The sequence below is a fragment of the Uloborus diversus genome, chromosome 10 (assembly GCF_026930045.1).
Source record: "Uloborus diversus isolate 005 chromosome 10, Udiv.v.3.1, whole genome shotgun sequence".
In the NCBI taxonomy this organism is placed as follows: domain Eukaryota; kingdom Metazoa; phylum Arthropoda; class Arachnida; order Araneae; family Uloboridae; genus Uloborus; species Uloborus diversus.
The window spans coordinates 1,823,063-1,849,954 of record NC_072740.1 but is presented as its reverse complement, the minus strand read 5'-3'; the positions used below and the strand labels follow the sequence as shown (position 1 = coordinate 1,849,954).

Sequence of the window (26,892 nt, the reverse complement as noted above, 5' to 3'; positions counted from 1 at the left end):
CTCTGCACATTCAACTAAAATTTTTAGGTAAATATTATCAGGTCCTGAGCTTTAATTAGTTTAAAATTAAATAAAACCTCCACCAAAGCACTACAAGATGGCGGTTTTTAGTTGCCCCCCCCCCCATGCCTTATTTTATAAAATTAAAGATAACTTTAACCCTGAAAAATTCATTGTACAATTTATTGCTTTGAAGAAAAGATAGATACCAAAAGTTACAATCCTTAAAAGGATCGGGCTATCTTTGAATCAGAAGAAGGACAGAGATGTGGGGATCGAGTGATGTCTCCCGGAATCTTCCAAATGGAAGTCTTAAAAAGGCAGTTTCAGTTAACCTTTCGTGGACTTAGAGATGGTCAAGAAGGACAGATTTCAGAGTCTCTGTAGAAATTTTCAAAATCCATATCAAAATTTTTTTTTATGCAATCTTAGTCAATTTAAGGAAAATTCTTTCTCTAAATTTATTTTTCAAAAATGAAGTCATTTTGAGTTTATCTTTGGTGACGTCAAAGGTTTTTCCCCTTACAAATTACAATTTTAAAAACGCAATTTTAGACTATCTTTGGTCTGTGATGTTAAAGAATGAGGAAAGTTAAGACTCTTCGGAAACTTTTTGGGAATGAAGTCCTTAACCCACATTTCAGGATATCTTTGACGATGTTAAGAAGAATGGTCAGAATTCAGGAGCTATTCCAGAATTTCTTTGTTATTGAAGTTTCATAAATGTAGTTTTAAGCTATATTTGTTGAAACGTTTGGGAAGGGGATGGTGACTCTCCCTGGAAATAATTTGACATTAAAATCATAAAAACACAATTTCAAGCTATTTTTAGTCAATAGAGGGGTATTGATTGAGGTATATTGAGGGGTATATTGGGTCAGTTGAGAGACAGGTAAGCGACTCTCCTCAATAATTGTTTTTTTTTTTTAACTTAAAGTCCCTGAAATGCAAATTTTAAACTACCATTGGTGACTTTAATGATGAAAGGGGATGTCAGAGACATGTTTAGGGAGGAGCAGTTGCCTCTCTCTGCCCACCTCCAGTTATGCCCATTCTCAATAATGGGTTTTGAGATTTTCTCGGCTTTCTTTTCTTTTAAAATTTCCTTAAATTTTTTTGTCATAAATACTGTTTTTTTTCCACGGTTTGTAAGCTTCCTGCAGGTTGTTAACAACTTGCTCATGGGCCGAATTTGGCCTGCAGGCCGTAGGTTGGAGAGCCCTGCTTTAAAGCATACATCTGTATTTTCTGCAAAACTATTTTTGAAATTCTAAAGTTAAAAAAATAAGTAAATAATGAGTACAAAAAGGGTGTAGTGTAGACATTTTACCAGAGCAAAACTGAGAAATACCTCTAAAACTGATGCATGAATGAAAGTTAAATATTTATTTTTATGCTTTTGACTGGAGGTTGTGAAAATGGATACAACTGAGATATCCCTAAGTGAGAGGTTACTGTATATTGTCACCTCAGAGCAACACTAAAACATCTAGTCCCAGGAATAAAACTAAGATACCCTACTGTTGCTCTGACATGACGATATATCATTGTCTTAAAGCAGCAGTAGAATATCTTACTGTCTTTTCTTTGATTCAATGTCTTACTGTTTCTCTCAGGCTACAATATATCCCCCTCAGTAACATAAGTGTATATATAATTCCCCCCCCCTCATCTTCAGTTAAATGAATGCTATTAATATGCACGTGTCTCCTGTTTTCTATGTTATTTGCTTTGATATATTTCTTTACTTGAACCTTATTTATGTAGCCTTAGTTTGAATATGTATTTTAATGTACAGAAACTGAACTGAGAAATTGTTGCAGTACTCTTCTTAGAATGTATGTTGTTATTTTGTCAAAAATGAAGCAAACAAGCAAACTTATTTGATGGTTACATTTTAATTATTCAACTGAATTTAAATGTTTCTTAGTTACAAAAAAGTTCTTTTAACACTAATCTAAGTTATCATGGAAAAAGCACTTCTTGCTGCAGTAGAGTTATTGAAAAGTCCATCAAATGAAAAGAAGTTTTTTTCCCGAAGAGTCCTCCTTTTTTCTAACTTCTTAAGGGCTTTCAGTGATGAGAGTGTATGTATTTTATGTAAAGAACTGACAAATAACAAGATAGATTTAAATGTCATGTAAGTATGTTTGAAATAACTGACGAAAAAAATCTTATTTCTTAGTTTTTGGAACCTAAAATCACTGCCCCCCCCCCTTTTTTTCTGGCGTTAATTGCAGTAGGGCAGCATGGTTTGTACACTCTTTCAAAAATACTGAATTTAATTTTGCTTTTTTTTAATGAACTTGTCCAAATTTTTAAAACTTTTTGTTCTTTATACAGACTCTTTCTTTAAGGACAGCAAAAGTTCTTATTGTTAACTGAAAGACTTTCTGGTTTTCAAGTACAGTCTGGTTTTCAAGTAGGCCTTGTTTACACAGCCCCTGTTTATCCAAATCAAATTTGTAAAGTTTAAAAGAATTGAAATTCACTTAAATTACAACTCAAAATTGCTATAGCAAGAATAGTACTATAATTGTGCTAAATATTTGCTCTTTGTTTGGATTAAATGTGCAACTCCTGCAAAGGTGGCACAATAAATTATAGTCATCTAATAAACAGCATGGCATATTTGGTGTGTCAGTCCAATACCACTGTAGCTGTATAAATGTGTTTGCAAGTAATAATCTTTTGTAATTTTATTACATAGCATCGTTTTTTGCTGTAATAAAAGATAAGTCTGCTTATTTATGAATGTGTTTTACATAATACCCATATTACGTGGATTATCCACATTTTTGTTTGTCTGGATTGCCTTTGATTGCAGTTAGTTCAAAGAAACAAGGCTGTACTGTCTTTGCATTTTTTTTTATTTGGCCCTTTTTTTTTCTTTCAAAAGCTGCAAACAGCATAGTTTCATCGACAAATAAATGTAATCAACCACTTGGCTAACTTGAAAAAATAACTATTAACTAAATATCAATACTTCGAATATCAATGATTATTATTAATGCTTGAGGTAACACTTAGGATGTCTTTTGGTATTTTTCTTACAGCAGATTACTAAATACAGTGATCTCTCACTTATACACGACCAAACGGGACAGTGAAATTTTCGCGCACAAGTGAAATTCGCGTATAAGTGAAAAACCCAAAAATTAGCTTAAATGCAATAAGTTAACATCAGTTATAGTAATACTAATAGTATACTACTAATACTAATGAATAAATTCGCACATAACTTCCATTTATACATTGTGATTTAATAAAAATGCCAAATTTGAAGTTGTACGTTTTGTCATTTTTTATGCACTGTACAGTACGTAAGCGAATTCCCCAAAACCTAAAAAAATGTCGCGTGATCAGTGCTATAGTCTACGAGGATGCAAAAGATTTTCGATAGGCTATGTCAACGCGTACCGCTTGAGCACGATTTTTAGTGACGTCAACTTTTTTGTATGTAACCTGTTCTCCCCTCTCAAAGTCAATCACAAGACTAATTCCACCCCCTATTGCACAATTGTGCAAAAAAAAAAAAAAAAAACACGTTCTTTGAAGAATCTGAACAATGGAATAACGTCGTGTGAATGTATTTCAAGAGAAAGAACAAGAAGGGTACAAATCCTCCGATAAGCAAAGCATAAATTAGGCGATTTAACTAAAATTGAAAAAAATTTATCTCGCATAAGTGAAAAGTGCATTTTAGGTTTCGCGCATAAATGAACAATAGTTAACATTGTTTTCCTATATGGCTGGCCGGGCCCGTGAGAAAAACGCGCATAAGTGAAAAACGCGTATAACAGAGGTTGCGTATAAGCGAGAGATCACTGTACTTCTTACATAAGTTTTTTTTTAAATGTGATTTTATTTGCAATCATTACAAGTTTGTGTTGTTTTAAACTGTTGGTCAACTCTTCTGTATCATTCAACTATCTCTTAAGTTTTAGTTCCCTAAATCTTTATTTTTCTGTTCTCCAAAAGTAATATGAAAGTGGAGGTTCCCAAACTAAACTTAATTCATCTTGAAATAAATTCTTGATTGTCATCAAAATGCTAATTTGATAGTAAATTCAAGCATATCATTGCAACAGAAAAATGTCCTTTTGATCATCAGGAGTGTGACAAGGTTTACAAAAAAAAAAGTTTGGGGGTGTTTCAGTTTGGTGACCTCTTATTTTTTTAAAAGCATATGTAGAAATATGTGTATATACAGAGTGAATTGGTTCAGCTTTTGGTTTAGGAAGGAGTCGCTATCAGATCTAAGTATAAGCAATCTGGACCCAATCATAAGTATGCTACTCACTATGAAATAAGAATTTCCAAGGATTTCTCCTCTGCAAATTGTTCAAACTTATTGCTTTAAGTATGCAGTTTTGGACAATCTTGGTTAATGTTGGAGGAGGAAAGGTTCAGAGCCCCTAACCAGTAAATTTTTTTAAATTGTGTTTCTGAAAATGCAGTTATAGACAATCTCCAGTGATATGAAGAATAGGGAACGTTGGGGGATTCTCCAATGGAATAATAGTGATTGTAGACCCATGTTTGCTAATGTTAAGGGACTAGCAATTTTCAAATTTGAAGCTCCGAAAATGTAATTTTAGCCAACCTTTGATTATTTTAGTTAGATAAGTGTTTCTTAAGCTCCCTAATATCGGGTGAGTGCAAAAGTTTGTGCGGAGTTTGTGAAAGAAAGTCATACAGTGATTAGGCAAGCTTCTTCCAACGTCCTGGCAGCATACGGATGCCCTGATCATAAAAACTGCGTGGTTTAGATTTGAAGAACAAAGACACAACGTTTTGTAAGGCATTCAAAGAGTCAAGTTTTTTCCATTTAAATGATTTTGCAATGACCGGCATAAGTGATAATCCGATGGTGCGATATCAGGAGAATACGGTGGATGAGTTAGGACATCCCATTTCAGGCTGTTCAGTTTGCGTAGCGTCTGTCTTGAAACGTGTGGTCTAGCGTTATCTAGATGAAAGACTACGCCTTTGTGATTTGACAAACTTGGACGTTTCTGTTTGATTTCTCGGTTCAGATTAGTTAATTGACGACAGTACTTGTTCGAATCAATCGTTTGGCCGGCGAGGAGAAACTCAAAATAAATTATTCCCTTGCAATCCCACCAAACACAGAGCATCACCTTCATCGGATGCAAACTGACCTTTGCCATTGCATCACCAATGGCAAATTGGCCATTGCATCGCTTGCCATTTGCAACACCATGTTCACCTGACTGTTTCCATGTGCGTTTGCGCTGAACGTTGTTGTACAGGACCCATTTTTCATCGCCCGTCATTAATTGATCCAAAAACGGCTTGTTTTTGAACTGCCCGAGTAAAGATACGGTAGCAGAAATTCGCTAAATTTTGTTGCTCTTGGTCAACAAATGGGGCACCCATATATCGAGCTTTAAATCAAATCTGATTTTTTTAAACGCCAAAAAGCGGTTGATCGGTCAACGTTAAGTGCTGTAGCAACTTCCTCTGTTGAAGTTTGCGGAGTATTCTGAACTAAAGAACGCAAAACGTCGTCATCAATGTCGGGAGGTCGACCTGAGAGTGGCTCATCTTCCAGCTTAAAATCTCTGCAACGAAATTTTGCAAACCATTTTTCCACAGTTCGTTTAGCTGGTGCTTGATCTTGATAAACATCTTGAATGTTTTTTACGGCTGCTGCACCGTTTATTCCCTTCCGAAACTCGTAAAGCATAACATGCCGTAAATGCACTTTATCAACACTCATTTTAAAAGTAATCTTTCTCGAAGCAGTTTGTATCTGCACAAATTATTTTGATTGGAATGAAAGCTGCACACGTCACCTTTCCAACGATCTGACTTATGTAGATAGTGGTATTGATGACAACATGTTACGGCCGTTCTAACGCCATCTATTGCAACTCCGCACGAACTTTTGCACTCACCCAATATTTTTCTTTGTTGTCCAGTCTAAGGTAGCAAGAAAGTCCTGAAGTATATTTTACTTTGGCATACCTGCCAAATCTACTGTTTCTCATAGGACCTACCCCCTGCTTGTTTAGGCAAGTAAAATTTGCAAGAATTGGTCCAAATTAGAGATTTTTTTCCTTTATTTTTTAATTTACTCAAAAAGTTCCAACTATCATCTTGATAATAATTACATTTTATTCCCCATGGCCGGGTTAAAATAATTCTAAATTTTTTAAATTCTTTTTAAAAGTTCTTTTATTTGCCATTTTCATACTTCTCATAGAAAATGTGAAATTTTGTATTATTTTTGGAGATTTTTTTTTTGAAATTTAATTTTAAGCTTTGAAAAAAGCTAGTGAATAAAATTTGTGTTAATTCATTAAAATCTAAATTTAGATAAATAAAGTTCTGCAATCATTTCAAGTTTTCAAATATCTGTTAATATCTGTTAATCAGTTAAAATCTGAACAAAATAAAAACTTCATTAAATTTAATTTTTTACAATATTTTCAATGCATGCTTTTTTTCTTTAAAAATCTGCTATTTTTCAAAGTAAGATCTACTGTTTATATTTCTTTTAAAAATGGCTGGTCTGCTTCGGAAAAACTTACTTTGCAGCTGTTGGTTTCTGACGTTTTCCTCTTTGCATGAAACAATGTGGTTGGCCCCTATAACTTGCATTACAAAAAAAAATTCCTGCCTGATATCCGCTTTTTGCATGTAATTGTTGAAGTTGTCTTTTTGTATATTTCATCTCTTAAAATGGACTCACAATATAATTTATGCTTAATTCTGGAAAATTAAGCTGTGGTTGGCAATTTTTAGGTTTGTTTTCAGTGTTTATAAAAGATTTAAAACTGCTATGTTTAGTGAGTCATTTGAGCTTTTTTGGTTCAAGTTTTTCATTTTCTATTTTATAACTAAACTCAGAAAAAATCAGTTCCATTTTTCATTTATGAATTATTGTATCAAGTTGTAGCAAATAATTTTAGTTTTCTAATATAAATACCTTTTTTAGTCCATGCAGTCAAAAGTACTGAAGTTACTTGTAGATATGAATTGCATATAATGAAATATCTCATACTTATTTCTATTTATTGATTTAATTTGTAATTTTCAAAATTCTTTCAAAGTCTCTTGTTAAATTTGCAATCATTTAATAAGAGTTTTTGTGACTAATTTTTGTGTACAGTTCATTTTTAAGACCTAAACAGGTTCTTTACATTGATATAACTTTACTTCATTCTTTAATTATCAAAAATAATTTTTGTGCATTATTAGCGCAAATTTCAAGATATGTTTATTTCTTAAAATTTGTTTAAGCATTTAATTTGATTATACATTTATTTAGGTAGATATTCAATGTCTAAAAAATTGTAGTTTTTGTAAAGATCATTGCATTGCTTGAAACAGATTGTACTTAGCATTTATATTTTTACCATTTCTATGTAAATAAAACTTTTATGTGATGTAGTAAACAAGAAATTTCTAAACACTTTTTAGCCGTCTCTTTCTAAATACTGTATCAGTGGCATTCCTTTAAAAAAATTTCATTTTTTATTTCTGTTCTCAGAGGACCTGTTTCTTATGCTGATGAAGAAACTAGCCAAAGTTGTTCAACGACGTACTCCACCAAAACTCCAACTCAAATCAAGGCTGAAAATACTATTAAAAAAATTCTGAAAGAAGTAAATGGGGAATCTTATTCTTTTAAGTAAGTACTTTCAAATTGTATTTTGAAAATATAAATAAGTACAAGTACATGCCCACAGCCCAGTTACATCTGGACCTGAGGCTTGCACTGTTTGAGCATGGGAGTGATGTAGTTCACAGTAGAAAGTTGCGTTTGTTGATCAGGTGGTCCGATGGTGCCCATTACTGAGTGATAGAGCAAAATCAATGGCGACCTGTGTATTTATGTCATATATTTGAAGGTTTTAAAGGAAAGAATTCAATCTGTTTAGTTAGACGTTAGAAGAAATATTAGAAATCATGTCGGCTTAAATGCTAGTTACCCATAAAATTTTTAAAAAATTCTAAAAATGAAAAAAAAAAGAAGATGAATAATAAATGAATCAAAAATGAGAAAATAAAAAACTTTTTTCTTCCAAAATAATTAAATTTAATTGAAATAATTATGATCAGTAGTTTTAATTTCTGCGGATAATATTTATAATACTTAAATCCTACTTGTAAAAGAGATAGGATTTTATTTTGATTTTTTTGCAAATGAGGCAGTGAGAAGCAAAGGGATGTAAGTGGCAAAATTAAAAATTAGAAGGTAACCAGTACACATGGTAGGTGAACCTGTCCTATGTCTTGGGGGAAGAGATGGTAGTAATAGCCCTGGTATTGCTTCTATGCAGCATTATTTAGAAAAAAAAATTAATGAAACCCTACCTAGAATGTTATCTTTAAACACGTTTTACTCAAAACTTGAAAATGTCCACTTACATCCCTTTGCTTCTTACTGCCTCATATGTAATTTGTGTGCTATTTATAAATACTGGTGAATGTCCACTTACATCCCTTTGCTTCTTACTGCCTCATATGTAATTTGTGTGCTATTTATAAATACTGGTGCACAAACAAAGTAGGTGTTCAAAGAAGAGGTGGGGAGAGGAGGGGCTAGGTTTTCCCGCACCAATAATGCTGACCTTTTTTTTTTTAAATTTCCCTATTGAGTTTTAACCTCATTATTAATTAAAGGACTTTCTCTAAAACATTAAGGATACAACCTCAAAAATTGCACAGTAGGCCCACAGTAAGACTCATTCCGTCCAATTCAAAGCTTCATTTTTACTTTTATGAAAAAATATAAAACACTATTATTAATTCAATTCTTCATTCTTTAAACGTGCATTTGATGGTAATATATTAGAGGTTAGATGTGCTCCATAAGCTGTCTATAAAAATATATTCTGGAATTGTCCTAGAATTTTATTAAAATTATGTCATGGAATTTTTAAATTTGAACTCTGACCCCTGCTTATTTATCAATTGTTGATTCCTATTCCCATCAACTTCAAAATTTTGTCCACTTTTTCAGCTTTTGCATAAACAGTTATCATTTCTGTGACTTCTTCAATTTTATGATGTACAATAACTTCAGAGCAGATCTCAATGTTGAAAGTTAAATTTGCAATTGCTTGATGAGATTATCGTAATTTTTGTGAATGAAACAATTTTCTAAGACATGCATTTCTAATTTTCTGTTTTTCAAGCAGTTGCCAAGCAATTGAATAATTTCCAGTTGCAACTGAATCAGAATTAATATTTCTTAAAATTTGATCTTTGCAATTGACTTTTAAACATTGCAGTTACGTTTCATACATTCGTGATAATCACTTCAGTATTTATTAAATCCTCTGCAAGCTGTGGAAATAACTTTGCAATGGTCTTGCATTGAGGGTGCCAACTTTTCACTGCATTCCTGACTAGTTTATGCCTAATGCTTTTCTGCAGTTTTATCTCGGCATCAGGGTTCTTAAAAGCAATTTTAGTTGACAAATTTAAATTCAAGACATCCCAGTCCAATCCAAAGCTTAAGTGCTTGATCTTTTCATGCAAAACTTCATCTGAGGGGACGAAAACTGGGGAAAATTACTTTTCTAGTATCTGTAATCTTTCAGAGATCAAAACTTATAAATTAGGCAACAAAATCATTTATAATTAAGTTGGATTTTACTTATCAATTTAGTTGTATAAAGAGCTCAAAGTGTTGTTGAAAATTGCCATTTTCAGTTAAAATAATCCAGCAGTGGGGGAGGGGAGAACCAATCAAAAGCCGAGAAACAAAAAGTGGGAGAAAACGAAACAATCCGGAAAAAGCAATTATGAAAATTGCTTCCAAATATCAGGACAAAATGGAGTGCTAGAAAGAATCATTGGCTAGAGAATGAGAATTTTTCCAAATATACAGGGGTGATTGTGTTCCGGTATTTTACTGAATTTCCGGTATTTACGGACGTATTTCCGGTATTTTTATGTCCGAAAATACCAGAATTATGTTTTTTTTTGTTATGCTTTTATCTCCCTAACTCCACAATTTTTTAAAAATTGTATAAAACTCATCAAATATACCTGCAAGAGCCTTAAGATGGACAAATGTCAGGATAATTTTGTATAACACCAGCTCAAAAGTAACTTTGTAACCCATTAAAATTTTAATCAAATGTACAGACACTATTTTGACACCGACTATTGAACTATTAAATACTATGGCATAGGTGCACTTAAGTAATAGGGGCCAAAGATTACCCCCCCCCCGTTCTAGCTTTGAAACTTTCAGGTATTTTTTGATGAACCCACTATCACCCCTGAATATAGTATGCTTCCCAATCAATTGAGGTCTTGGACAGAAGAATATTTGCAAATAATTCGGGCAGATGAAAAATCAAAACAATAACCAGAAGTCCAAAAATGTTGAACAATGGAAGAACGAGCAAGTTCCCTGTGTTTAACATGATTTTCATTCTCTTTCAGACGATGCTTGAGAGCATGTTTTATCTGACCAACGTAACCAAGTCCACATTTTTTCCTAATATTTCGAAGCAATTTTTAACTATTGCTCTTTTTGAGTCTTCTGCTTTATCTCACATATAGCATATATGAGTTCAGCATCTAAACTTAAATCAAACCCTGGACAGTTTAGTGATTTTGAATTATGGCCATCTTTCCACATTTCCAAAAAATTAAATTTTTATTTTCACGGAAATTACTTTTCTTCTTTTGAATTGAACTCAGTTTCAATCCATTGAGGTGCTCTCCTGGCAATGAAATATTTTCTATAGCAGCTGATTCCAAACGGGACTTCATAGGAACGACAGACTTCAGCTCTTTCTAAAGATAACACATCTCGTTTATCAATCAATTTAATTCTCAGTTCTTTATACGGGCATTTCACATTGAATATATCTGGAATATGTCAATCAATTCCATTCTTTACTATTCCACTTAAAACTGCTTGTTGACGAAGTTGAATTATAAATGAATCCATACTTTTCTTTCCTTTGTAGACATATCTCTGAATTTTAAACTTTCAAGCGCTTCACTTCCAGAAACCGCAAATTTCTTTGTTAGCATAAAAATGGCAACTATATATTCATCAGCCAGGTCAGTTTCATCCTCTTCATGTGCTGTCAATGTTTCAAAAATATTTTGAACATTTGTTCTAGCATAATGTAATAAACAGACTTTCTTGCAATGTACATTAGTAATACCTTTGGCTTCAGTAAACAATTGAAAAAATCGCAACCATTTCCTCCATCTGATAACTCTTGTTCCTTTGTCACCCAATGGATGAAATTTCAGAATATTTTCATTTAATCTATCCATCTCTTTCAAAACAAACTTATTTTAACTTTTTTTCGCAAATTATTTGACTCTCATCGCCAAAATATAGCATATAAAATTAGTTCAGCATCTAAGCATAAATCAAACCCAGCTCTAAACTATTAATAACACAGATTCCATCAATATTCAATGTTGCCATTCACATTGTAACAATACTACACCACTCTTGTTTTCTCGACTTCTAATTGGTTGCATCCCCCTGACTATGCGCCCAGAGTTGACTTGCAGTTCATTGATTGGATGTTATCTTTTGTCGGGAATTCCTATTGATCCTTTTGGTATAAATATCATTGTCCACGTTGTGATATTCAGTCCTCCCAAGACTTTCTTTTTGTGTGCTGAGTTTTTGCACTGATGTAGAGGGTCTATTGTTGAAATAGTACAGTTGAAACAATATATGCTGTATTTTCTTGAGATTTTGTTTGGTATTTATTTTGGTTTTTCACTTTATTCAAATTGTAGCTCAAAGCTTTTTTGATCATTAAGGTATTTAAGTGTTTATCAGGAGTGTTTGGGTGTACCCCACCGGTCACCACAAGTGTATACAATTCTAAATGTGTGTAATATGGTTTCTGTTATTTGGAATTCATATTGATTACAGAATTAAGTGTGTTAATTGTTTATACCATGTTCTCCTAAATATTGTTTTACATTTTTTCATTTTTTAAAGTATTAAGAATGAATAATTTATCAATCTCAACAAAATGGGATTGAGATTAATCCTACCACTGCATTTTACAGAAACAGAATTCTTATTTCAGAGGATGAACACATCAAAAACATTATTTGAACACTTTTTTGAAAGTGTATTGAAATTAATGAGCAGTAGTGTGCCTTATTTTGTTTAGGTTTAGGAATGTTATACAAGTGAAAAGGAATTATAGATGTTGAAGGTTGAGCCAGACAAAACTGAGTTTTAGCATTTTTTCCTCTTAAATTTTTATTTGATGCTAGTATTTTTCTCAACCATTAACATTGGATTTAAGTATGACTTAATTGAAATATATAAGTAATATATGAATTGAATCTAAAAATATCTCTTCTGAACTAATTATACCTAACATCTTGTGTAGGAAAGTGATTTTCCTTGATTTAAAATACTGGATTTAAAACTGTACTGAGTTGATAGAGAGAAAACACATTTCAGGTAGAAAGAATCAGATAGAGAGAAATCTAGATCATGTCAGTTGTCTACAATGTTTTTATGTGTGTGGAGGAGGATTAAAATTTTAAAAAAATCAAAGCATTTACAGTAACAAAAAGTTAAAACTCTAAAAAGTCACTAATTAAATTTATATTATGTCCGAAAGTGTTCAACTCCTGTCTTACTATGATCTTGATGCATTTAGCTATCAAGTAGCATATACCTGTGCCATTATCTACATATTAATCTACTTTGATTTTTGATGCTCCAACTCAGGTAATTACATCTTTCATTTATTGTTTTATATAGTGATGTTCTTCCTGCTTTAATATATTATCAAAAGAAGAAAGTTCAGCCTATTCCATGGAATGCAAACTTAGACATAGGAACTAATTTGACAATTCCTATAAGTGCATACATAAAGGTAACTTAAACTTCTCATTTTCGCATTTACAAATTCAGTTTCTAAATTTAGTTTGATAGTATTTATACTTTGCTCTAAAAAAATGGAAAAAATCTGGATGTCAGAAAAATTTAATCATTATTACTTGCAATTTCTTGCATATACTAAGCATGACAGCTATTTCTTTTCTACAATTTCTCATTTTCGCTTTAAAGGTTCATTTTTCTTTTTAAATTAATTAAAATTATAAAGCATATTAGTCATAAATATCAAAAATTCCTTCTATAGTAAAATGTTAGGAAAGTCCTTAAAAATGGGAAAACTATTAGTATTTTATTTTCCCTGTGCATAAATTTGTACATGAGTAATATGATAGTCAAACCCTGAGGGAAGTAATATTTGTTTTAATATAGCTACACAGAGTTCCAAACTTTTTATGCTCATGACCCCCTTTTTGCAATGCAAAACTTGTTCTGCCCCCTTCCCTCCTTCATTTCTGAAATAATCTGATTTTAAAACTGATATCTCATTGTCATAATTTATTTAATGGATTAGACTTATATAAAAGAGTTTATGCACCAAAACATATTTAGTTACGACATGGCACAGGAGTACTAATATTTTACTACATTTGATAAATTGTACTAAATGAGGTATAATTAGATGTTTCAATGACAGCAGTGAAATATTAATGGAATATAAATGTGATGGGTAGACTTATTTTTAGGCTCAAATTTTCTCAAGCCATAGTGCCATATGCATGGCATTGCTGTTCTTTGCTGCAGGCACTCAAACCCCAATGCCATAGGGATGGCATTTAGCTGATTCTTGCTTTCCCTGACATTTTTTTTTCTTTTGTTCAGTTTCAGTAGCAACTGCATGCCCCATTACAATAAACTAAGGAGATTGCATCCCACAGATTAGAAACTAGGGATGCACCGATAAGCTAATTTGCCAATTTCCTATCAGATATTAATTGTCAGAAGATAATGTGGATTTTTAATTCTACAATTTCTCCATCAGTTTTTTTTTTCAATTTTTGACTAATAGTAGTCCACGGGCCATCCACGGGACAGAACCAATATAACACAACCAAGCCGATATTCAACTTGACAAAATTCATTCCAGTCATCAAGTTGAATATCGGATTGGTTCTGTTATAAATGGATCTCAAGGTAAGATAATTTTAGTTATTCGCATGTACTGTCCCATGGATGGCTATTTATTCGGAACTTGTTTTCCTAATTAGTCAAGGTGAAACCCCCTGCTTTTAATTTTAGGGCCTTCTTGTTTATTGTTTATTGTTGAACATGTGGTGCGTTCTGCCCAATGTTACTCTATATTTCATATACTGGAGCTTAGACACTCTCTTTTAGTTTATAGTTAAATTTTTTGGTCTTTTGATCATATTTATTGAATCCTCCATGGCTGATGAGCTCTGGATTCATAGTTTGTCTTTTCCTATTAAATAGCTGCTTGCAATTTTCCTTTTTTCTCATCATTATTTTTTGTATAAATTATTTAATGTTTGTTATTTGGTTTGCATATTTTATATATATATATATATATATATATATATATATATATATATATATATATATATATATATATATATATATATATATATATATATATATACAGGGTGATTATAATATTCCAGGTAGATTAAAGTTTCACTTTCAAAATGCTGTAAAAATAAAACCACTGGTCAGAATGAGGTCAAACTTCAACGGAATATTATCGAAGAAGGGGGGAACTTGATGGCGGAAGAAAAATAAATAGTTGGAATTTTTAGCAATAGATGGCGCTATAAGCATCATAATTAAATAGTGGTGGACTACAAATGACAAATAAATCATAAAATATTACCTAAGGTGTAAACTATACGTTAAAACACCGTACTACTCAGCGTGCATGAGGGTATTGGTGTGATACTGTTACTTAAGTAAGCCCATGCAACACGGAAAGGTCATATCACATCGGATGGGAAAAATCGGTTTTTAATTGTCCTGAAGCCGAAAACCGCATAAAAAGCATCAGTAAAAGTCAAATCGGTCTTTAATTTTCGTGAGACTGGCCCAAAAGATGTTCAATATAATGTACCCCCGTTTTCTGTAACAAGTTGAAATCGAGAAACAGCATGTTCCACGACCGATTGAAGTGTTTCCGGGATCACGTTTGGAATGTGTTGTGCAATGCATGCCTTCAGCTCAGCAAAGTTTGCAATCGGAGCACTGAACACAACGCCCCATATCCAGAAGTCACATGGGTTAAGATCAGGTGATCGGGACAGCCAGGTCTTTCATTGAGACAGTCATAGTGAACTTCTCAGATACGAAATGAGGAAAAAAACGTGTATTTGGCGTTTTTATAACAACTTCAATAAGTCGGGTGCATGACAGGTGTTTTGATTTACATATTCTGACACTTGCAGCGCCATCTATTGCTAAAAATTCCAACTATTTATTTTTCTTTTGCCATACGTTTTTCCCCTTCTTCGATAATATTCCGCTGAAATTTGAGGCCATTCTGACCACTTGTTATATTTTTACAGCGTTTTGAAAGTGGAACTTTAATTATAATCACCCTGTATATAAAAATAATATGTTGTCGCTATAATGAGAGAGGCATAAGTCATCGTGTCATTTATTGTAGCTTTTGTAGAAACATTTGGTATGTGTTTCGGTTAGTGGAATATTTTTGGGTTCTCCAAGTCATTGGTACACTTAATGGAAATACTAAAGAGCAATTCAAACCCATTGTTAAATCAATCTGTAAAATTTGTGACTTAAGGCACTTTCATTCTAGCCTATCTGTATGTGTAGTAATATGTTATGTCGTTTTTTCTGAGCTGTTATTTTCATTGCTATTTAATGGATGTGTGTGTGTGTGTGTGTGTTTTTGAAATTCTTCATTCAATTGTGAAAAATTTAGATCTAGGTAGTTTTTTTCACTTTCTTAATATTCGGTTTATTTTGTTTCCTTTGTTGCCACTGTACCATTTTCAAATTCAATATTCAGGGGGAGATAATGGCCCTATCTTATTTTTCGTGAAAAAATATTCTTAATTAAACAGTTCATTATTGGAAACTCTTTAATGAAAACTTCTAAAAGAGAGATAGCATCATATTGAAATAAAATTATAAGAGCAGTTGCTGATGCTATCATTCCCCCCCCCCTTCCAAGTATTCTGAGTATCATCAGAAACAAAGTATTTTTGGTGTACATGGATGACTAATTTTTAAAAGAAAAAGTCTTGATTAATTAAATTATTCTTCACAACAAAATTTACACGCTGGCTGCTATGTTAAATCATTTAGTTTAATCATTCATGAGGCTATTGATCCCATTTTTGTTAAAACAGCATCAGTCTGCAACTCATGCCTTTTTGAGAAAATGCAAAATTTTTCGTGTCTTGTACTATGCTTATTTTAAAACTGACTGGTATTTTAGTACCAAGCCACGTGTTTTAGAATATATATTTCAAAATACTTAAAAGTGCAAATTCCAATAAAGTTACTGATGCCCTATTAATAAATCACAGTTCAGCGCATGAGACACTTGTTTTTCCATTTTGGGGACTCTTTCTTTTAAACATTTGTGGAAACTGAGTCTAGATTTTTCAATTTTATGCCTAGAAAACTTGTTTCTGGGACCACCACAATAACTAGTTTCAAAATTGTTTCTTACTGATCCCATAACATATGTATGTTATTTAGCTTGTGAAATCCAGTCTTACTTTTGTATGAACTAATGAAATCTACTGAAGGAAATGACATTTCAAAATGTTCTAGGTTAATGAGTTCAAGCCCAAATCATGGAAAAATGCATATGCCCATAAACTGAATGCAAAGTTAGAAAGAGGCACTTCATATTTCATAAATGATGATGCACAAGCTGAAGTTCCAAAAGAAGGTATTATCCCAGGTAAGTAATATATGTTTATATATATATATATATATATATATATATATATATATATATATATATATATATATATATATATAAATAAAATATTTGATATGCAGTGCATGGTCAAATTATTAAGGACACTACTCTAATATTCTCGTATTTTCAAGTTTACACTCATTCTTTTTCAGAAATAAATCAGGAACCACATTTTTTAAAAATTTTGCATAGCAGCTGGTATCATGATTATTGTTTTTTAGAAGTGGCTAGTTACCACTTCTAAAACCAAATGAATACCAGAAATACCGGACTGTGTAAGTTTACAAATATTTGAGTTTATTCCAGTTTTAGTCTGTAGTGAGAAAAAACTGCTGTGTTGTCGTGAGGTTATATTGAGCATTCCAGTATTAATTCTTTGTAAGTTTTGGTGTCCGCTATAGTTAATACATAAGTAAGATTTATTAATAAGGCAATATTGCTACATTTTGTGATTAAATTTCAATATTTTATTTATATTATTGTTTGATATTGTCAAAACTGTGTTTTTAAGAATGGGCAAAGCTTCAGACACGTCCCCTAGAAAATGTTGGGAAATAGCATTACTACTCCTTTCCTTACATTTCTAGAAAGCTAATGCCAATTTAACAGATATTTTTAAGTCAGTAGTTGCATGCATCAAAAACTAAAAATTGAGCAAAACTAATCCCTGAAAACAGATCGCATAGACAAATGTGACAGAAAACACATCACTGCTCCTTGTGCTGGCTGTAGAATCAGGGATATGTGCTTTTTTGGACATATTTAACTCTCTCTAAAAAAACACTCTGGATGGAGTAGCTCCCCCAGGTGGCGTCACACGTGGCCTGAGGGTACTGATAAAAGGAGCTTTTTTCAACCAAAATGCTAAAAGTAGTCGTCGGAGAAGCATACCTATAAAACATTAAGCTAATCAAACCAATAACATTATCTGTTAATAGCACTATTTACTAATAGCACTTATACGATTCCAGTCCTCATCAGACGTTTTTTGGGTTGTTTTCTCTTTTTCACAGCCTTGGTGTGGCATGTTTTTTTTACTCTTCGACCAATCACCTCTGGACAGTAGTGGTAACTTCAATGCCCTGTTCATTCATAAATAAGAGACTACACTCCTTTTGCGATTTTTGAGATAAATATCAATATCTGTGGCTGGGGTACGAGCATTGATGATGTGTTTTCTGCCTCATTTTCCTAAGTGATCCACTTCCAGTGGCATGTTTTGGACAATTTCAATTTTGATATGTCCAACTAGTGACCTTAAAATACTTGTTATACTTGCAATAACTCTCTGGGTAGGTGTGGAAGGAAGTAGCAATGCTTGTATTTCCCTATATTTTCTAGGAGACATGTTTGAAGCTCTGCCCATTCTTAAAAAAACAGTTTTGACAATATCAAGCAACAATATAAATCAAATATTGAAATTTAATCTCAAACTGTTGTAACATTGCTTTATTAATAAGCATTAATTACATATGAACTATAGACACCAAAACTTTTGAAGAAATACTTCTCAAATACTTAACATAACCTCATGACAACAGCAGTTTTTTATAATTAGAGACTAAAACTGGAATAACATCAAATATTTGTAAAATGACCCAGACTGGTTGTGTTGCCACTTCTAAAAAACTACAATAATGATAACAGCAGCAATTCAGAATAAAAAAAATTGTAATTTGTGATTTATTTCTTCAAAAAGTGAGCCTAAACATGAAAATAGAGAATTTGAGAAGTATTCCTAATAATTTGACCACCCACTGTAAGTCTAAGCACTGCGTTTTGCGCCTTGTTTATATTGATTTTTTGTTAGTTTCAATTTCTCTCTGTATATACACTGGCGAGAGAAAAATCCCAACACCAAGAAAGACTTGTGCACGACAAACCAAATTTAATAGGCATGTTTATACATCTGAAAAAGACATTGCTTAAAATTTCATGCTCCTTATGTACTGTGGTGTTGACAGTAGCCGCACTGATAGTTTTTACAATATGGTTTCTTTAAATGCGTACTGTAGAGTTCTTGATTGTTATTTTTCTAAGAAATTAGACGTATATTAAGTTGATGTTTGACAAGAATACGTTTAAGAAGATGAAAAAGCCATTATCATCAGCTCACCGAATTCGATTGAGACAATTTTCTTTCTGCGATAATGCATAAAGACTTTCCCAGAATGTATCTACTGTACATGATCATTAGGAGGAATGGTCCAGGGATGGTATTGCCTCAAGAAGATCAGGTTCTGGGCGGCCACATGACCTTTACTGAGAGAGAAGAACGGCACATTCGGTTTACGGTTGTGGCACACCATATTGCATTCCCAGCAGAAATTTGAGCTGTAGTTGGCACCACAGTGACTCGATCAACTGTCAGAAATTGGGTACTTCATGGGCAGTTTTCAGCTGGGTGCCCTGTAGTGTGTATTCCACTGACGCCAAGATAGTGTCATTTGCAAGCCAGAGCTCATTGGAAGACGGAGTAGAGACCCGTGGTGTTTTCTGATGAACGCAGATTCTGCCTTGATGCTAGTGATGGTTGTGTTTGGTCAGAAGGAGCCTGCAACCAAACTGTCTGCAGCCTAGACTCACTGGACCTATACCTACAGGGGAGCGATTTCCTATGACAGCGGAAGCACGCTCCTGTTTATTCCAAACACACTGACTGTAAATTTGTTTGTCAGTCTGGTATTTTAACCTGTAGTATTGCCATTCAGGGACCACACTAAGCATAAAAAGACGAGCCAGCTGGTCGCTGAAGGTGGCTAGTATATATATATATATATATATATATGCTGGAAGTAAGCAATTTTTAAGCCAACAAAAAATGAAAAAAAAAGGAATGTAATTAAAGCAAAAAAAAAAAAAATGACATATAAAGGTGCTTTATCTTAAAAATGTGCAAAGCAGCAATTAACAAAACAAAGTATAATAATGGAAAGAAACAAATTCTAGAAAAAGTACACTTAAAAAAGAAAAAAGGAGGAGATGAATTAAAAAAGTCAAATACAAAGAGAAGGCTGCTTTAAGATCAAACTCATCAGCATTGAAAATCTCAAAGTAACAAATACCAGATCAACAAAGCAATATAAAATTGTAATCAGGCTGACACACTACAAAATGCAAAGAATGCATACTTTGCATAGGCAACCAAATTTTGAAAAGAAAAAGTTGAATGTGTCCAGTGTGGGTTTAATACACTAGATTTTGGGAAATATTCAATTAAAGGAAAAAAATCTATGTGAGTGGGGGTTTCTTCTGCTTTGCTACATCCAAATGGATAAGTGTAGCAAAGACTCCAATGGATCACTCCACTACCAAGAAAGAGCACTTGTAAAGTTCCTGGCAAAAAGTAAATACATGTCCATCTTGTCAGTAGCGGTCCAAATCATCAACATAAAAGCAATAAACATAGCCAAAGAGTGAAAACCATAAAAGCAAATCCATATTTTGCATGTGGTCGTCCTCTAGAATACATAATACATCTACCTACCACCTTCACAACCTGTACTTTCAGTTGCAAGTTTCATTTGTTAGGCAGTTAGAGGGTTACAGTTAGCCAATCTCAAAGGAACAATTCTGAATTGCTTTTTTTGATACCTTAATAAACCTTTAATTAAGATAACATGGAGTCCATGGATATTTTAATCTCCTTTCATGCCTGGCCAATTATAGCTCGGAGCTGCAATAAAATGAATGAACAAACAAATAATGAGTGTCTAAGAAAGTGTTAAAATGCACAGCACATAAATTTTAATGTATTGAAATACTTGATCACCAAACTCAGAAGCCAAAAATAGTTGTAAATTTTGAAAAGTTGAAAACAAGATGAGAAATCTGGAATTCTGTTTTTTTTTTTCCTTTTTCTAACAGACAATAAAACCTGAATTATGTTTTTCTTCCTCCACACCAAATTTCAATTTAAACTGCCTGGCAGTTTGTAGTTGCAACTTTAGAAATAATCATAATTCAGTAATTAAGTCTCCAAACTGAACTGATAATTTTAATCAGATTTTTTCAACTGAGTTACACTTGCCATATTCACTTGTTCCAAAAAATGGATGCATAATTCAGTTAACTGCACTGTAGCATACGTTGAAATCGTTACTTATTAAATGTGAATCAAATTCTGATTTTTTTTTTCTACCATAATTTGTTTCATTGTTATAATTGCGTTTTTTTTAGCTTACAGGTATGGTACTACTTTAGTACCATACACAGAAGAAGATAAAATGAATATGGAGTACCAGTCTGGAGAAAAAGGCATGAAAGTACTTGGGTTCACAAAAGCTGAAAACGTAAAGTATATCATGCGGTTTTTATTTGGAAAAAAATTGAGTTGAAAACTGAAGTACTTTAAAATTATTTATTAATAATACGAGGGTTAATCAAATATAAACTGGAATTTCTTTTAAAAAATTGTTTGTATCAACCAAAAGATTTTTACACCAGCTATCTTTTTTCTACGTATTGTCTTTTCTCTGATACACATTTTCCCTATAAAATTGCCTAGTTTTTGATGCTGTCGTGATAGAAAGAAGAGGTACATGTGAAGAGCGAATTGCACACGAACTCCTCAATGCAATTGCATCATCATTATTTTTTTTGTCCTCCTAGGTCTTTTTTAAGTGTTAGAAGCAAATGGCAGTCACAAGGCGATAAATCTGGACTGTACCGAGGGGTTTCAGAGGTGTCCAATGAAATTTCTAAAAAATTTCTCACTTTAAAGCGCAGTATGTGGCTTTGCATTTTCATAGAGAAAAATCACATTACTTATCACTTGGCATCCTTGTCTGCTGCAATATGCAACTTCGGCTTTATCCAAAAGGCGACATTAATAGCCTGCATTAGTTGTTCTTCATCAATAATGTCACAAATGGCAACAATGTTGTCCACAGTGATTCTTCTCGGTGGTCTCTTTCCATCAGGTTCATTTTTTGCAGCTTCTCTTTCTGCCATGTATTTATAATCCTACTCATACGCTTGAGTGTGCAAAGTATTTCTTCTGCAAACTGTGCATGAAGCTGTCTCCAAATTTCAAAGGGTTGGGTGCCTTCTTTTGTGAGAAATTTAATTAATTATGCATTGCCCAACAGTGGTGTGGAATTCTTGCTCATTCATGGCTTACTGAAGCAGCCCAGATCTCCAAAGTGTGTACAAACTCAAAAACCCTTCTTCAGACATCCCCAAATTGGCAAAGTTCCACCCCAGATTTATAACTAACAACAGCATTAAGTCAAATTTTGTTTTATATTTGATATACCCAAATTTAGTTTTATATTTGATCTACCCTCGAATACAGGGTGTTTCTGAACTCTTTGGCTAAACTTTAAGGGGTGATAGTATATATCAGGTCAAACAATATAATGGTAAAAATAAGGGTTCCAAACCTCTTCTAAAGGAAATAGGTGGCATTAAAATTTAGGGTCTAAAATTTCAATTGATCATAAATAATGGAAAAATTGGTCAATTTGTTTGAGGTTTTTGATAAAATTATTCTTTTATCAGAATTTTCTTGAAAATAAATTTTGAAGATGTAGTTTTAAAAATGCCAATGGAGGGCGCTTTAGACTTGGGAGTAATGAACAACTATTTTTTACTGTTATTTTTAAATCTCATTAAATGTTTTCTAATGCTTGGACTTAAACTTAAATTTTCAGCTTAAAACCAGAATCATTGAGAGTGATTAAGTTGCACAAATTGAACTGTGTTCAGAAGTTGAAATACACTCTGTCACACAAAAAAAAAACATTCACCCGGAAGGAAACGAACGATCTTAAGGAAACTTAAAATGCATGTACTCCATTAGAAGATATGGAAATGATTATAAATTCAGAACAAAAGATTGTTTTATTAAGAAGTTATGACACTATAAAGGTTACAAAACCGGAAGTAGTATAGCCTCCTCTAACAGCTATACAAGACAAAACACGTTGTGGTATGGAGTGAAATAGGTTACTTATGACCACTGGAACTAAATCAGGATTTATTGTTGAAGGTAACGCATCTTCTGTCTGTCACAACTCGACTAATCAAGTGCAGCGAAATCCAATCTATCTCAATAAACAGCAGTTCGGGATACCAGAATCTTCCAGTCGACTCCAGATTGTTTTTCTTCATACGATCAGTTTTTTGGAAGGGGTTGACGGCATGGAACTATGTTAGCGACCTTGTTGATATGGTAGTGTCCATTCTTATGATGTGCGATCTTCGCGCTTATTTCTGTTTCTAGAATGTTTTAACTGACCGCAATGGAGTAACTCATTTATTTTCACCTACACTAAGCTACTAGCATATCGCTCCGACCGAGGTGATGGCAGATACGCTCGCTAAACTAACCTGCTTCTCTGAGACCTACTGTATGTCCTTTTAAAAAGTCCAACAATAGCTCGTATACCTCTAAAAAGATGTCTTTGTTACAATAGCGTCCTTACAACTCTATAGTTTCGTTTGAGGTGCCCTTTGACACAAACTTACCCACTTTCAATCATACCTATCTGCATATCCTGTATGCACATTGCACGCTTAACCTTTCCTCACTGGCGAAGTAATTTAAATTATTTCATACCAAACTACATTCCTGCAGAGTTTGTTGGTTGCATCTCAATTAATTCTTGATGCATACATTTTTTTTTGTTTGCGCAACATAATCACTCCCAATGATTCTGATTTTAAGTTGAAAATTTAAGTTTAAATCCAAGCATTAGAAAACTAATGAGATTCAAAAATAGCAGTAAAAAATAATTGTTCATTACTCCAAAGTCTAAAGCGCCCTCTATCAGCATTTTTTAAACTACTTCTTCAAAATTTATTTAAAAAAAATACTGGTTAAAAGAATAATTTTAACGAAAACCGCAAACGAATCAACCAATTTTTCCGTTTTTTATGATCATTTGAAATTTTGGACCCTAAACTTTAATGGTGCCTATTTCCTTCGGAAGGCGTTTGGGACCCTTATTTTAACCTTTATATTGTTTGTCCTGTGATATATACTATCACCTCTTAAAGTTTTGCCCAAGAGTTCAGAAACACCCTGTATGATGTTGAATAAATAAATAATTTAGCATCAAATTGTATATACATTAGATTCATTTTTAAATTGAGATGGAAAAATTTCCTTTGAATCCCCTCCCTCCCCACACACTGAAATAAACCTCTATAAGTCTGTATTTAATTTCTTTTTAAGGCAGGATCCTTATTTGCTTTGAGAAAACAAAAAACTAAATGTTTTCTAGAAGGCTTTAGTTCTTATTCAAAAGCTTTAAACATGATTAAAAGACTTATTTTTTAAATTTCCTTTCACTCTTGGGAACGGGGGGGGGGGGAGAGAAGAGGTGAGACTTAGCCATCATGTGTGTTTGGTAAACAAGATGCCAATTGACATCAATTCCAGATTCTTTTAAGGTATTTAAAATTTTCATAATGGGCTTCAAAATTTTATATTAAAGACCATTATTTTACAGCTTAAGAATTAAACTTTACTGCATTCAGACTATTGGACCAACATTATTTTAATACACTTTGAGGTTTATGAAGCAACCATAGCAATTGGTTTTCATCAAGGTATTTTTAAGAGATGTACATGTGAAAGATCTGTTATATATACAGAAAAGTATTCATTTATTGGACAAATCTGGAGGGTAGTAATTCTAATCCTCTTTAAAGTAGTCACCTTGTGACTCTGCTCTTCTATTAGTTATCCATTGATAGAAGAGCTCGACTGTTGTTGCAACCATAATGTCCTCCCCTGTTTGAATTTTTGTTCCTTTCAATTGCCTCTTGAGTTCAGGAAACAGCCAGAAGTCCTGGGTGGCTATATCAGTAGAGTACGAAGTCTGTTAAACCACAGGAGTCTTTTTTCAGCAAAGAAAGCTAAATCACGTGAGAAAAAAGTGCCAGAAAATCATCATCGAAAGCTGTCAGCCTCTTCCGAATGCTTTCCTCTTGACCATCACACAGTTTCTGACAAAATAAGATGCATTAGCATTGCTCTAGTTGTTCCCTCATTGTCCTTGAAATTAAAAAAAAAAAAAAGGCGACCTACTTCTTTAGTTAATTGCTGTTTGCCAGTGACTGATGCTGTAGACAGACTGGAAAAAAATTCTTCATGTGTTCAGAGGTTCAATGTCAGTTCATGTAAGAGTGTTTGGTAATTGTCTATCATGTTTTCACAAAAATAAGTAAATAAAATAACTTCAGATAATTTTCTAAGAGACCTAGAATAATTATATAAAATATGCTAGTTTCATTCGACTCTTTTCAAAATAGAGCAGTTTTGTTTAGATTCCTTTGCTTATACCAAAGAAGTTAACATCTGCATTTTCCAAAAAATGTATATTGCCCCCAAAACAGCAGAAAAAATGTATTTGTAAGCACAACTATAACAGTGTTGTGTGTTTTTATTTGGAACTCTGGATACCTAGAAGCATTTTTAGAAACTCTTTTGTTGATGCGGCTAAAATCTAACTGTAGAATTTTGTGTGAAATTTTTAGTAACAAGGCTAGTTTGCCACCTTGCAAGAAGTATTTTGTTTCAATTAACTTGTTAACGTTCAAGAAATGCTTGCTGAGATTTTCGGATAATTTTGTTTTTATTTATAACCTCAACATGTGTAATTCTTCTATAAAATGCAATAACTTAGTATTATATTCCTTTGATAAAAGTTACTAATGATAGCAAAAATATGCAATTCAATTGGTTGTTAAACAGATTGCTTCATTTTTTGTAACAATTTAAAAATAGTTGCAACTAAATCATTTATTTGGTTTTCATTCTGAGTTTTATTATTCATTTTTTTCAGGTTCAAAGATTTCATCATGTTGGGGACAAAACTATGTATGTGTACGGACAGAAAAACAGAGAGGTAAATCATCTATGTTTTGTGCTAGTAAAGAAATGTATGAAATAAGTTTACAGTTGTAAATGTTTAATGCTGGTGGGTAAATCCACCATAAAATAGTGATTGTCTGGACCTGCTAAACAATTTCAAGATAAGTAAAAAAAAGGTGGGAGACAAACTAAACAGCTTTTTTTTTTGTGGCATTTTTATGTACATACATATTATTTAGAGGTAAAAGTTAAAACTTTGCTGGCATATAGAAAGTACTTTGCTTGTGGGATTTGTTAAACTTAGCATCAGATACCTTGTTTTCATACACATACCTGCCTACTCTACTGGTTTTTCCGGGAAGTTCCTTCATTTTGAGCATTTCTCTCAATTGTGTATGCAATGTAAGGGACTTGCATTTAATTCTGCTTTGATGGATAGTAAAAAAGTTCTATTTTTCCCTAAATACAGTGAAGAATGTGATATTGCTGTGTGTCTGAATCATCTGCTAGATTTTTTTTCAGTAGATGTTGGAAAGTATGCATACAACATTTCCAAGAAAATAATTTAAAAAAAAGCTCTACTGTGGAACTATTTTCTTAATAGTAGGACTCTACTAACTTAATGCAAAATCTATGGCCCACCCATTTTGTGTTACTGAGCTTATATGCCCTGTTTGCATCAGTAGATAACGTCAAACTCTTTGTCATTAGACAAAGACTCAGAAACTCAGTATTCCACTCAGCTGGCAAAATATCAGATATCGACAGTAAACCCTTCTTTTTCATGATACCACCTATGCTCATAGCTAAAAACTGGATAGGACTTACTGATAACTAAACAACTGTACTCAATAATTAACCATCCAGTATTTGTTGGATTTGCGTTCTACCGTGAATGAAATACTCGAAGTTCGAGGAACTAAAATGGGTTGTTGCAAGCCCAACAGAAATTGTGGAGTGATCTGCTCAGGGAAAAATGGAATTAAAACACATTTAACAGTCAAAAACAATTTTATTCAATAGCGATAAATATATCTTAAAACTTGTAATATCAGCAAGGGTAAATAAGCTACTTTTAAACCCACAAACATTTTGACGGAAAGTAACCCCCCCCCCACAAGAACATTTATAGGAACACATATAATACAGTATCGTTCAATTCCCAAACTTAACGAACTAGTCAACGCTAGTCCACCTTGAGTGCAATGCCTAAAAATAGAATAGTCCTGATAAAACTTAAGATGAAAGTTCATACCACTCAGGATATTC

General features: G+C 32.9%; 1 protein-coding gene across 2 annotated transcripts in view; it reads left to right on the top strand.

The window, feature by feature from the left end:
* Positions 1–26,892, top strand: part of LOC129231284 (X-ray repair cross-complementing protein 5-like) — a 96,406-nt gene that overhangs the window by 38,824 nt on the left and 30,690 nt on the right. Inside the window, exons 4-9 of one of the 2 annotated variants that reach the window (XM_054865571.1) lie at positions 1,963–2,140; positions 7,523–7,663; positions 12,758–12,872; positions 16,646–16,778; positions 20,979–21,091; positions 25,595–25,657. In XM_054865571.1, coding sequence (XP_054721546.1) covers positions 1,963–2,140; positions 7,523–7,663; positions 12,758–12,872; positions 16,646–16,778; positions 20,979–21,091; positions 25,595–25,657 — 743 coding nt within the window. The remainder of the gene's footprint in view (positions 1–1,962; positions 2,141–7,522; positions 7,664–12,757; positions 12,873–16,645; positions 16,779–20,978; positions 21,092–25,594; positions 25,658–26,892) is intronic. The other variant, XM_054865572.1, reaches the window with a different exon arrangement.